The sequence below is a fragment of the Eptesicus fuscus genome, chromosome 15 (assembly GCF_027574615.1).
Source record: "Eptesicus fuscus isolate TK198812 chromosome 15, DD_ASM_mEF_20220401, whole genome shotgun sequence".
Lineage (NCBI taxonomy): Eukaryota > Metazoa > Chordata > Mammalia > Chiroptera > Vespertilionidae > Eptesicus > Eptesicus fuscus.
In genome coordinates, this window is record NC_072487.1 from 70148055 (window position 1) to 70162209 (window position 14155).

The window sequence follows — 14155 nt, forward strand, 5'->3', positions numbered from 1 at the left end:
GGCATGTACCTTGTTGCGGGCACATCCCCAGTAGGGGGTGTGCAAGAGGCAGCTGATCGATGTTTCTCTCTCATCGATGTTTCTAACTCTATCCCTCTCTCTTCCTCTCTGTAAAAAAATCAATAAAATATATTGAAAAAAAAAAAAAAAAGAGCATGTACCTTGGTTGCGGTCACATCCCCAGTAGGGGGTGTGCAGGAGGCAGTTGATTGATGTTTCTCTCTCATCGATGTTTCTAACTCTCTCTCCCTCTCCCTTCCTCTCTGTAAAAAATCAATAAAATATATTTTAAAAACAAACAAAACAAAACAGATATTAAATGCTACATGGCAGGTGTTGTTCAAAGCACACTGCAGTCATTTTATCTTCACAATAGTAGTAGGTACTATTATTATACTAACTCTATGGATGAGTAAACTGAGGAAAACAGATTAATTGGCTAGGAAATAGCTAGAATTTGAACCCAGAGAGTTTGGCTCCAAAGATTTCCCTCTTAATTTCAGAATATAGAGTAGAACTGTTCTCATTAAAGCAGGAGCTGGAGGCTCAAGCCTCTCACCTGATACTTAATTCCTTTCTGGCACCTCTATGGACTCAACCCTAAAGTTTAAGGAAAGAAGGTGTGAAAAAACATAAATCTCGTCCAACCTCTTCAGTTTACGATTAAGGGAAACAAAAGCAAGTTAAAGTGACTTCCCAAGGTCACAAAGCTATTCATTTACAGAGCCAGGACTAGCACTCAAATTTTTTGGAATTTAGTACTGTTTCTACATGACACAATCTACATAAAAATTCTACTAACTGCTTTTCCTCAGGAAAAATAAAAATACTCAGGCATTTCTAAAAAGTCTAAGTAACTCATATTAAGCATTTTTACCTACTACTTACTTTTCAGTTACTGACTCTGAAGAAGGCCCAGCAGCATTCTGACCATTAGTGCCAACCTTTCCCACTTTCTTCACAGTCTCCAGAGCTCTTAATGCACTGTCAGTATTACGTGGGATTAGCTGGGAAACACTGTTTTCTGCATTGGAAATTCCATTTGTACTTGGAACAATTTTCCCCGTTGCTTCAGTACTTCCTATGACAGAAATGACATTTCCGGCTGTGGTTGTGACAGTGTTGTTTACACCAACTTTATTTAGAAGAGGAAATGTTCTTACAGTTGCATTGATCTTTTTGTTCCTTAATCGATACCTGTTTTAAAAACAATCAATATATTGATGAATATTTCACTCTATTTAAAAAAAAAAGACAATGGGAAAAGATTTAAAAAGGAGGAAACAGTTTTGAAAAGTTTCTTCAGCTAAATATCAAATATGGTCTATATCAAACTCTGCTCTAATAGATGCCACATGAAAATACATATGCCATTCAACTACACACAGACACCTGTACATATAGGCACATATTTAATAACAAGCAAAGTACACATGCATCCAAAGAAGGCTTCTGAGGGAGTGGGAAGAGATCTTTTTGAAAATTTTGTCTAACTGGAATATAAAGTACACTAAATAAAAATGAGAGAAACCATATAAAATTTAGTTGGCAATATAAAGAGAAAGGTATACAAGAGTTGAAAAAATTCTGTTGTTAAAAATTTGTTAATTATATAATTTTAAAGAAATAAAAACACTGCCCTATCCGGTTTGGCTCAGCAGATAGAACGTCGGACTGCGGACCGAAGGGTCCCGGGTTCGATTCCAGTCAAGGGCACATATCTCGTTTGCAGGCTTCTCCCTGGCCGGACCCTGGTTGGGACATGTGCAGGAGGCAACCGATCAATGTGTCTCTCTCACATCTATGTTTCTCTCTGTCTCTCCCTCTCTCTTCCACTCTCCCTAAAGATCAATGGAAAAATATCCTCGGGTGAGGATTAACAACAACAACAAAAAATAAAAAAACTAAAACTCATTTTTAAATAAACAGATTAGTTTATGAGATGATTATCAGAAAGGTAGGCACAGACTAGATGATGCAAGGTCTTAGAACCACAATCTAGATTTTATATCTTTATCCATACAGTAATGACAAAATACCTAAGTATCTACAATGAGTCTATGGCAAAGTTCTCCCTATTTTGTGGGAAATAATGGGATTGGCGGTGGGCAACAGTAGCTGTAAGAAAACTAGTTAGGAGGCAACTGTCTATCAAGAAAAGGGGATGATAGCCCTGGATGGTTAGAGCTTCGGCCCTCAGACCAAAGGGTTGCAGGTTCAATTCCCGGTCTAGGCATATACCTGGGTGGCAGTTTTGATCCTGGCCCTGGTCAGGATGCGTGCAGGAGGCAATCAATCTCTCTCATATTAATGTTTCTCTCACTCCCCCCACCACCTTCCTTCCACTTTCTCTAAAAAAAAAAAAAAAAAAAAAAAAAAAATCAATGGAAAAAATATCCTCAGGTGAGGATTAAAAAAAGGGGGAAAGGGGATGATAGTTTGAACTATAAGAATGGAAAGATGAAGGAAGAATTGAGAAATACATATATAGGAACTGATAGAACTCAGTGACTAAGACAAGCAGGTGAAAGAAAGCTGACAAAGATGCTTCTTATAACATGACATGAATTAACTGGTTGGACCAGGGAACACTGGGGCAGAGTAGAATGGAACGTAGAAGAGGAGGGTGCATAGGACTAGAAAATGAGCTCAAACTGAGTTTAAAGTGTCTAAAAACAAAAGAGAGAGGTCCATTAAAAGTTGATACTCAGGCCCTAACTGGTTTGGGTCAGTGGATAGAGAATCGGCCTCCGGACTGAAGGGTCCCAGGTTCAATTCTGGTCAAGGGCACATGCACAGGTTACAGGCTCAATCCCCAGTAGGGGGCGTGCAGGAGGCAGCCAATCAATGATTCTCTCTCATCAACGATGTTTCCATCTCTCTCCCTCTCCCTTCCTCTCTGAAAGCAATAAAAATATATTTAAAAAAATAATGAAATAAATAGATTTTACCCATTTACTTTTATGTTTGGGGTAAATGGACATAGAAAAAGGAATTACCCATAGGAGAAGAGAAAAAGAAAAGAAGATACATAAAAAGAATGTTAAAAAAAGACCAAAAGTTATAAAAAGAAAATCTGCATTACCATTTACCTGGGCCTTTGCTGTTATCTTCAAGTGAACCTGAGCAAATAAGATTGCACATAGGAGTATTTTCATTCTACATAGGTGCTTAGCAGAAACATGTATTTCAGCTAGATAACTTAAGTTAATCTTGCTCCCAGAAGCAACAAGGTAGTTAACTGCATCTTGAAAACTCATCACAAACTTTAAGATTGTATATAACACTTTCATAATGGCCCCAAATTAAACCCATATGCAAGAGAATTCTCATAACTTACTTTTCAAGCTCTTCCTGAGAATGGGCAAAAGTACAGTTTGTTCCTCGTGGACACCCTCCTTGCTGTCTTAGATCTCGGCACATGCTAGTCTTATATTTGCTGTTTGGCTGAGGCTACAAAAAGAATCAGTGTGTGGAAAAGTGAAGATTCCAGGTGTTATTCACTCTTGGGACTTCAAAATTTCATGACTACACCTTCAATTCTTTTTCACATTAGCTATAAGTAATTCTTGTGCTGAAACAATGATCACTCCATTGTTTCCTGTTAAGAGTTAAGTGGCATAACCCTGAGTTGACATTTTAGACATTTGCTCTGGAGATTATCTGAAACTGGTTCAAATGTTATGTCTATTTATTCTTCAGTCAACACAAAGCCCATGAAAATACAAGATTTTCTCATCAATTCACTGCTGTGTTAAAATTATGATACCAAAACCAAACAAAAACTTTAAAAAAGCATTTAAAGGCCATAAGCTTGTTCACTTAAGCTTTCCCAGGTTATGTAGAATATGATTTTCCCTGAAAGTGAAAATTAAGAAATACCTACTTATTTGTCAAGTTGAGGGTACAACTCTTTTTTAGGCTCAGAGTTAAGTTCACATAATGAGGCAAAATATAAAAACCTCATCATACCTACTATGATTTGCATTAAAATCTAAAATGTCCTTGTTATTTTTGTGATCTTAATAAAGATGAAATATTTATCTTTCAGTCGGTATTTGAATATATTCCAATCTTCTAACGGAATAAGGATATAAGATTGGAAAGGCCGAAGCCGGTTTGGCTCAGTGGATAGAGCGTCGGCCTGCGGACTCAAGGGTCCCAGGTTCGATTCCGGTCAAGGGCATGTACCTTGGTTGCGGGCACATCCCCAGTAGGGGGTGTGCAAGAGGCAGGTGATCAATGTTTCTCTCTCATAGATGTTTCTAACTCTCTATCCCTCTCTCTTCCTCTCTGCAAAAAATCAATAAAATATATTTAAAAAAAAAGATTGGAAAGATCACTTTGGAGTAGATTTGATCCTACCTATGTCACTTACTGTCACCATGACTTTAGATATGCTATTTAACCATTTTAAGCTTCAACTCGGCAATAGCAATTATCTTGCAAGTGACTGTGAGAATTAGAATTAATATATGTAAAATATTGAACATAGGAACTGGCTCACAGTAACTTAATAAATAAATGTCACCCTGGCTGGTGTGCTTAGTGGTTAGTGCGTCAGCCCATGCACCGAAGGGTAAGGGGTTTGATTCCTGGTTAAGGACATGTACCTGGGTTGCAGGTTAAACCCCCAGCCCTAGTGGTGGCGCATGCAGGAGGCAACCAATTGATGTCTCTTTCACATGGATGTTTCCCTTTCTCTTTTCCTCTCTCCCCCTTTTTCCACCCTCCCACTCTCTAAAAAAAAAAAAAAAAAAAAAAAAAATCAATGGCAAAAATATCCTCAGGTGAGGATTAACAACAAAAGTTAACAAATAATAAATAGATATTATTAGAATAAAGGAGTTATACCTTAAATAACTCCTTCTAAAGTACACTGAAAATATGTTTTAAAAAATATCTTTATGTTTTTAGAGAGCGGAGAAGGGAGAGGGACAGAGAAAAATACAACCAACATCGTTATGACCCCTACTGGGGAGGGAACCTGCAACCTGGGCATGTGCCCTAACTGGGAATTGAACCAGAAACTTTTTGGTACACTGGATGACTCGCAACCAACTGAGCCACACAGGCCAGGGCTGAAAATATTTTAAAAATTCAATTTCCACATACTTACAAATAGAAATTCATTGTCTGACAGCAATGAAGAAAAAAGTGACAATTTTTCCACATTAGAAAAGAATCAGATAAAATGTTTGGAAGGAATCAATAATCTATATTTGGTAAAAGACATCTGCAGTAAATTCATATTCAAGATACTATCCAAACTGTTGCTGTGCTCTGAATTATTTATCAGGTATACTACAACTTGAGTTTCTCCCAAAACAATAGACAATAAAAACTTATAACAGAGAAGAGACATATAAAGAGTCCATTAGCCAAATAGTTTGTTAAATGTTCAGGATGAACCTCTGTTAGAGATAACGGTACAAGTACAATAAGTGTGCTTACCTGAGGTGTCTCATGGCCTTTTCTACTATAATTCTGTATGAAGTCCACAAGGCCATGAACTACAGTTTTAACAGCTACCATTGCATTTTCTAGCTGCTCCCAAGTTGGTGAAACAGCATCTAAAATAAGCCACCAAGGAGATGGGATGGAGGAGAATTTGTTAGCAGAAATTATCTTCTGTTATTATAAAAAACATAAGCAATTGAATATTTTCCAACATACCTGGATTGGGGTCTATGTTTGCAAGAAGCTCTAAATGAGGCCTCAGTCTATTTAAGTTAGCTGGGTCACCTGTTCGTTGCAAAACAATTGTCAATTCCTGGACACTCTTTGCAAATGATTCTGGAGATTGCAGCTAACAAAACAGAAGACAGAATGGTATTTTTTACTCTGGTTCTTACATCTGTTTTCAAATGCTTTCATTAAGTCAATATACTAAAATAGGTTTTCAAGTGTCTTCAGACTCCATAGTAGGAGTATCAATGGTGAATTAGATTTTCACCTCAGAATCTGCCCTATGAAATTCATCATTAGACACTCAGAAAACTCATTATAAGCTGTATTAGCTCTCTGGAGGGAATGTAGATGAATGGCAGACTTTGTAAGCCAACCTGCTTTTATCTTGTATTTGCTTCCCTATTGCCTCCCTTAGTTTATTTTGAAAGTTAGAAAAATAATAATTAAAAGGGGGAAAAATATTTTATAAGACTCTGAGTTTTAAAAACATAGACTCTTCAACTGGTTGTCTCTTCAGTCCTTTCAGAAGATTCCAGTATTCTCCAATGTAACAACAACATAGATTAGGATCTCTAATTTCACAAACCTTATCAATAATAGACTGCATGTGTGATTTATGCGCTAAGTCACCATATAGAAGTGAGGACCACTGCTCGGGTGAAATACGGAGTCCTGCTTCCATAGCAATATGAACAATTTGGGCATCATGTTCTCTGCGTAATGCCTCATAGCTCCGAAATTCTTCTTTTAATTGCATCAGAGAAGAGTCTTCATCCCTTTTAGTAACCTAAACAATAGAAAGGAGAAATACACCCAACCCGTCAGAACTGGTCTGCTTTCCCTCCTTCCACAACTAAACCTTCTTTTGGGGGGGGGGAGGATGTAGGATGAGGGGGACCTACTACAGATATCACACCAAGATGGTACAAGAAAGAAAAGTTTGGGATGAGAACCAAGATGGCGGCATAGTTAAACAACTAATCTGCTGCCTCACACAACAATTTCAAAAATACAACTAAAAGACAAAAACGTCTACCACCCAGAACCACGGGAAAGCTGGCTGAGTGGAAGATTTACAACTAAGAAGAGAAAGAAGCACAATCGCTGAAAAGCTGAGGTACGGAGGCACACGAATCGGGCCGGCGGCGGGCGGCTGGGTGCGCGGCTTTTCTTCAACCCGCAGGGAGACAAGCTCCCGATCACTCTGAAATCCAGTTTCTGGGGACACTCGGGGGACCCAGGCACCTACGGGGAGAAGCTGGACTCTCGGCCATCGGGTCGGAAAGTGAGAGTGACTTTTTTGCAGTGGTGCGCCCAGCAATCATTGTTTACTGCGCTGGAGCGCGGGGCAAAGGGACTTGGAAACGTGGAAAGGCAGAGACGGCTGACGGCAGCCATCGCCGTTGGCCACGCCCCAGCCTAGTGGCACCCTGAGACCCCACCCAGCCCTGAGGCCCCGCCCTGAGGCCCCGCCCTGCACATTCTACAAACCCGCCCCGGCTCCACACAGAGGCTTTTGCATATAAATGGCCTGTTCTGGAGCAGCTTAACCAACTGCAGCTCCAGTCAGACTGCTCCAAAACCGCCCAAGCAAAGGAGGAGAAAACTAGCCCTTGCTGTAGCTCCTGCTGGGGGACACACAGTACACAAGGGTACACCAAGAGTGTCCACCTCAAGTAACTGGGAGGCTGACCCGTTGAACCAATAGGACACCTAGTACACAAAACTACCCTACCAACTTAGGGAAGCAGAGAATATGAGAAGGCAAGGAAACAGATCACAAACCAAAGAAATGGAGGAGAACAAGCGACTGGACATAGAGTTCAAAACCATGGTTATAAGGTTTTTCAAGAATTTCATGGAAAAGGCCGATAAATTCAATGAGGTCCAACTAGAAATTAAACATACACTGACTGAGATAAAAAATATTATACAGAGACCCAAAAGCAGACTAGAGGATTGCAAGAATCAACTCAAAGATTTGGAATACAAAGAGGCCAAGGACACTCTTCCAGAGAAGCATGAAGAGAAGAGAATTCAGAAAGTTGAAGATAGTGTAAGAAGCCTCTGGGACAACTTCAAGCGAACCAACATCAGAATTATGGGGGTACCAGAAGAAGAGAGAGAGCAAGATGCTGAAAACCTATTTGAAGAAATAATGAACGAAAACTTCCCCCACCTGATGAAAGAAATAGACTTACAAGTCCAGGAAGCACACAGAACCCCAAACAAAAGGAATCCAAAGAGGACCACACCAAGACACATCATAATTAAAATGCCAAGAGCAAAAGACAAAGAGAGAATCTTACAAGCAGCAAGAGAAAAACAGTTAGTTACCTACAAGGGAGCTCCCATACGATTATCAGCTAATTTCTCAACAGAAACCATGCAGGCCAGACGTGAGTGGCAAGAAATATTCAAAGTGATGAATAGCAGGAACCTACAACCAAGACTACTCTACCCAGCAAAGTTATCATTCAGAATTGAAGGGCAGATAAAGAGCTTCACAGATAAGAAAAAGCTAAAGGAGTTCATCACCACCAACCCAGCATTATATGAAATGCTGAAAGGTATTCTTTAAAAAGAGGAAAAAGAAGAAGAAAGATAAAAATTATGAACAACAAATACATATCTATCAACAAGTGAATCTAAAAGTCAAGTGAATTAAAAATCTGAGGAACAGAATAAACTGGTGAACTTAATAGAATCAGGCATAGAATGGGAGTGGATTGATAATTCTCAGGGGGAAAGAGGTGTATGTGTGGGGAGTATGGGAAGAGACTGGACAAAAATCATACACCTATGGATAAGGACAGCGGGGGGGGGGGGAGGTAAGATAAGAGGGGGGGGGTAGGAACTGGGTGGTGGGGAGATATGTGGGGAAAAAGGAGAAACAATTGTAATCTGAACAATAAAGATTCATTAAAAAAAAAAAAAAAAAAAAAGAAAGAAAGAAAAGTTTGGGACACCCGAAATTCTAATCAGGTATAATTTAAGAAGGAGCAGAGTATAACTTAGAAGTCACAAAAATCTATATTCTGTCATAACCTACTTAAAGAAACACTGAGGAAACAAAAGGAGGAATTATCAATCTAAAAAGTAGAAAAAAAGAAACCCAAAAAACTAGAAGATGTTAGCACCTCTCTAACCACCATCTACGGTACAGGGTATCTCCTGGGAAGCATATGCATCTATCTACCTGAGTAGTAAAGATGGACACAGGTGATTAAGAGAACCTGGTCCTATTCAAGTTCCATTTTTAAAAAAATATATTTTATTGATTTTTTTACAGAGAGGAAGGGAGAGGGAGAGAGAGTTAGAAACATCGATCAGCTGCCTCCTGCATACCCCCTACTGGGGATGTGCCCACAACCAAGGTACATTCCCTTGACTGGCATCGAACCTGGGACCCTTGAGTCCGCAGGCAGACGCTCTATCCACTGAGCCAAACCGGTTAGGGCTCAAGTTCTATTAATGTGCATCAAAATCACCCATGAAGTTTTGAAAACTATAATTTCAGGTCTACTGAATCAGAACCCTTGGCTTGAAGAGCACACAATTTAAAGTATGTATGAATGTTCAAGTCCTACATGAGATATACCAAATCAGAATATCTCTGCATTGAACAGAATCATTAACTTCCCTTGTTCTGACTCCATGCTAAAATCAAGCAAAAGTCTGATACTCTTTTACAGAAAAATATCTACAAGATGAGAATTCAAGTCAATTAAGAGTTGCACTTCTCAAAAAAAGAGTTTCTTCAACTCTTATAAGCATTCTGCATTTGTGGTGGCCTCTAACAGGATAATACCCATTATAGGAAGCCTCTGTCCCACATATAGGCATGTAATGTTTAGATGGTTGCTTATTACTCACCTTAAAACAAGAAGCTCGATACAGTAGTTGCACAACATGACCAATACTTGTTTTTGATGCCTGAGGAAATCTTGGTTCTAATCTTTGCACAACAAAAAGTACCAGAACTTTCCTTGAGAGAGCAGATCCATCTTCTAGTGCCAGCAACACCAGCTTCAAGGCCTCTTCTTGCATAGCTAGAAGAAACATGAGTTCATGATAAATGAGAAACCCTGCAGATCATGTCTGTCACAGATTTCTTTGGTATTAGTTTACAGTGGTTCATTTTCCAGTCTGTATTTAATTAGCACAAAAATAGGACATCACACATACACAAATATAGCTTAATTAAAAAATACAGTAGTCCACCCTAATCCACAGAGGATATGTTCTAAGACACCCAGTGGATGTCTGAAACTGTAGCTAGTACCAAACCCTATATACAGAGGTGGGCAAAAGTAGGCTTACATTTGTGAGTATGTGAAGCAGAGCTTCTTTTTTTTATTCCTTACCTGCAGACATGCTTAGAGAAAGGAAGGGAGAGGGAGAGAAGGGGAAAAAAAGAGGGGAGTGGAGAGAGAAAGAGAGAAACATCGACCCACTGCCTTCCATACCGTATGTGCCCTGTCTGGGATCGAACCGGAAACCTTTTGGTGCACAGGACTACACTCAAACAACTGAGCCACGCAGCCGGGGCAGAGCTTATTTTTGTATTATTATTTATTAATTAATTACTCTATTATTAACACAACTGTAAACCTACTTTGCCAACCCTGTATAATGTTTTTTCCTAAACAGTAAAATCCTCACTTAACATTGTCAATAGGTTTTGCAACTTTAAGCAAAACAACCTATGATACAACCAATTTTACCATAGGCTGATTGACACAAACAAGAGCTAAGTTCCTGTAGCATCTCATCAACGCTATAATAAAACGATGTTGAATGAAATGTTATTCAAGAACCTGCTGTACATATGTACATACCTATGTAAAGTTTAATTTACAAATTATACACAGTAAGAGATTAACAATAACTAAAAACAGAACAATTATAATATACTGTAATGCTTTGTGAATATGGTCTCTTTCTCAAAATATCTTACTGTACTAGATTCAAGATTCTTGTGAAGATATGAGATGATACAATGACTACACAATAAGATGAAGTGAGGTGAATGACATAGCATTGTGACTTAATGTCAGTCTACTATAAGTGTTAACTGAACACGAGCAGTGAGACACCTCAACAGACTAATTACCAAGACGGCTACTAAGTGACTAATGGGTGGATAGAATATACTGTGTGGACATGTTGGACAAAGGAATGATTCACAATGGCATGAGATTTCTTCACACTACTCAGAGCAATTTAAAACTTATTTATTGTTTATTTCTGGAATTTCCCACCTAATATTTTTAGACCTCAAGTAACTAAAACTACAGAAAAAGAAACCACAGATAAGGGGTCTGCAATCAAACAAAAGAAAACATCCTTCCTATTAAACAACCGATCAGAACACAAGTCAAGAGAACTTAACATATACATTCTGTAGATATTTAACAATCAACTAGATGACAATGTTAAAGTGAAAAAAAAAATCCTCATTTATAAAACACACACAGTTACTCTAACAAGTAACATGTGAAGGACACACAGTAAGTCTTATGATAAATGGCAATTTTTTAATGCCTGAAACTGTTACTCTGCCTGTCAGAACTATCCTATCTAATAAAAGGGTAATATGCAAATTAACTGTCACTCTGTCACAAAGATGGAAGCGCCCATAGCCACAAGATGGTGGCGCTCAGTCCTCTCAGCCCCACTGGAGTCTCCCAGTCCCAGGGGACAGCTGCTGAGAGCAGGCAGCGTAAGCATTCCGTGCCCGGCCATGGATGGGGCTCTGGCCAGGCTGGGGCGCGGATGGGCCTCTGGGCTGCGGAGAGACTCTGGGCAGTGGGCGCAGAGTGGCCAGGCCCCGCAGAGAGCTACTGGCACACGGATTCGTGCGCAGGGCTACTAGTTTTGTATATAATTTTAAAGCGATATTAGCCTCTAGGTGCAATACCTAACGAAGGTATTAATTTATGTTGTTTTCCAGCCAGGGAAATATTTACAAAATAAATGCCATAAAAAACATTTTTGAAATAACTGATAAAACTGGAATATAAACTATAGAATGTAGTACTGTATCAAGAGTATCCTTGTTTTTAGGAAACACACAAGTGTTAATGGGTATTCAACCTACTTTCAAATGGTTCATAAAAGAAAGAGCGAATAATAAAACAAATGTAGCAAATTAAAAAACTAGTCAATGTGGATAAAGAGTACACAGGAATTCTCTGCATTACTCTGTATTTTATTTATGGATTATTAAGAAAGAAAAGAGAAAGAGAGAGAGAGAAACCCCTGTCTGTTGTTCCACTTATTTATGCACTCACTGGTTGATTCTTGTTTGTGCACTGACCAGGAAATGAACCTGCAACCTTGGCATATCGGGATAAGGCTCTAATTAACTGAGCTACCTGGCCAGGGCCTCTGCATTATTTTTGCAACTTTTCATTAAATTTGAAATTATTTCAAAATTAAAAGTTTAAAAAAATTTACTTTTCCTTTACTTACCACCTGTGTAATCTTAACTAACTCAGCTTTCTAATTTGTAAAACTGGATCTGTGTCACCTCTTTTGAAGGACATTGAAGATTAAATGAGAAATTTGTTCTAAAACATTATAGCACTTATCATATAGATTATGATCAACAAAAACTGGCTTGTTTATCTGCAATTATATCAAGCTTTGTATGTATAAAGACGGGTTGAGTCTGGGGATGCTCACCTACCTTTAGGAATTGGCATCCTCTAGCCCTGATAACCAATAAGAAAGGCACGATAGTGATCTATCTTACCTGGTCCTAGAAACTGGCATCCTCGAGCCCTCACAGCAGCCCATAAGTTGGCAGACAACTGCTGAGGGTTCTGGTGCTGTAATATTAGTTCCGTGACAGTTCGTTCTCCAAGTGAACGGGCTGCTCGCATGGCTCTTACACGACCTTCTTCTTCTACCAGTTGACAATTTACAAGTGTCACCAGTTTCCTTTGCATTGGACGGCTCAGTGCACTCTGGTTCAAACTAGCTACACCTTTAGGAAAAAGGAAACAAAGAAAACTAACGTTTTTTCAATTAAAAAAGACAAGCCAATTTTTATTATCTGTATTTAACTATTAAGCCACAATTCCTAATGAGCCTCCTATAAACAAATTTCCTTTTCTTTTACTCAATCTATTTCAGTTTATTACCAGTCACTGGTAATAAGAGCCTAATTTTTAGTTACTTCAAATTTTATTTAAGTATCCTCTTCTCTGGGTTATATGAGTCCCTCAAAAGAGAGTACATTTGGTTTGTTTATTTAGTCTATTTACTAAAATTATTGAAGGTAAATATAAAGTTGAATGAATAAAGTTTAAAAGTAATAATTAACAGCGTTGTTTTTTCATTATATAAAAGATAGTAAGAACATGGCTTAGTGACAAGATCTTAGATCCTAATCCCTTTTCCTGACTCAAGGACATTGCTTCAACAATCCTTGTCTTTCTCCCATATCATCATTTTTTCCCTTCCCACTGGATTATTTCCATCAGCATTAATAAGAATAAGGAAGCTGTATTTCATCTGTCTTAAAATCTTTTTATTTATTCTTCTTCCCCTACCTCTGTCCCATTGCTTTCCTCACCCCCCCTTTTTTTGAGTTTTTCGTTCCTCCCTTTTGTAGCAAATCCTCTAGAATTAACTCCAATTCCTTTCTCCACAATCTTTAAAATCTATAGCACTCATCACAGATATCACCTCTAACTTATTTGATCACTTTTCTTTACATGGCTTCCAGAACACTGCATTCTTAGTTTTCTAACCTTCTTCCTTTTTTTTTTTTCCAGTCTTATTTTTCTGATTTTATCTTTTCTTCCTGTCTTCTTAATGTTAAAGGGCCTCAGGACCCAGTTTTCATTTTCTTCTCTATCTACACTCACTACTTAGATGATCTCACCTAGTCTTAATGCATTAAATACCATCCATATGTCAATGACTTCCAAAGTTACAGCTCCTATACTTCATTCCTTAACATATATCCATCAGTTACTCAACAGGATTCAAGTGAAGATTTGACAAAGCAAAGTTAACATGACCAAAATTGAACTCCAGGTTTTCCTACCTAAACCTGATCACTACACTATCCCTTATCTAAATTGACGACAACCTCTCTTTTTTGTGCTCAGGCCTTAAACCCAACAGTCATACTCGACTCCACTCTCTCTCTCCTACCCCACATCCAATAATTTAAGGAAGTCTCTGGCCCTCGCTTTGTTATTCTTTGAAGACACTACACGTGTTGAGGACTTTACTATTCTGTCTGCCTTTAACAGTCTTTCCCCAGGTACCTACATAGCTAACTACCTCACCTTTTATTTCAAGATCAAAAGCTACCATCTAACTGAGGCCTACCTTCATCACCTTATTTCAAATTGCAATCTGCCTTTCTGCACTCACTCTGACATTTCTTATCCCTCTAAATGTATTTTCTTTCCATAGCAATTGTTTATAACATGCTACATAA

General features: G+C 38.5%; 1 protein-coding gene and 1 non-coding gene across 5 annotated transcripts in view; both read right to left on the minus strand.

Annotated features, from left to right (window-relative positions):
• RC3H2 (ring finger and CCCH-type domains 2) overlaps positions 1–14155 on the minus strand; it is a 44764-nt gene that overhangs the window by 18647 nt on the left and 11962 nt on the right. For all 4 annotated transcript variants that reach the window (XM_054727698.1, XM_054727697.1, XM_028130760.2 and 1 more), the window contains exons 4-10: positions 12452–12685; positions 9568–9743; positions 6278–6478; positions 5677–5809; positions 5455–5573; positions 3341–3453; positions 889–1197 (exon numbers count right to left, since the gene is read on the minus strand). In XM_054727698.1, coding sequence (XP_054583673.1) covers positions 889–1197; positions 3341–3453; positions 5455–5573; positions 5677–5809; positions 6278–6478; positions 9568–9743; positions 12452–12685 — 1285 coding nt within the window. The remainder of the gene's footprint in view (positions 1–888; positions 1198–3340; positions 3454–5454; positions 5574–5676; positions 5810–6277; positions 6479–9567; positions 9744–12451; positions 12686–14155) is intronic.
• LOC114227703 (small nucleolar RNA SNORD90) lies at positions 5897–6007 on the minus strand. The gene has a single exon (XR_003613780.1). It is a non-coding gene; the product is annotated as a small nucleolar RNA SNORD90 (small nucleolar RNA).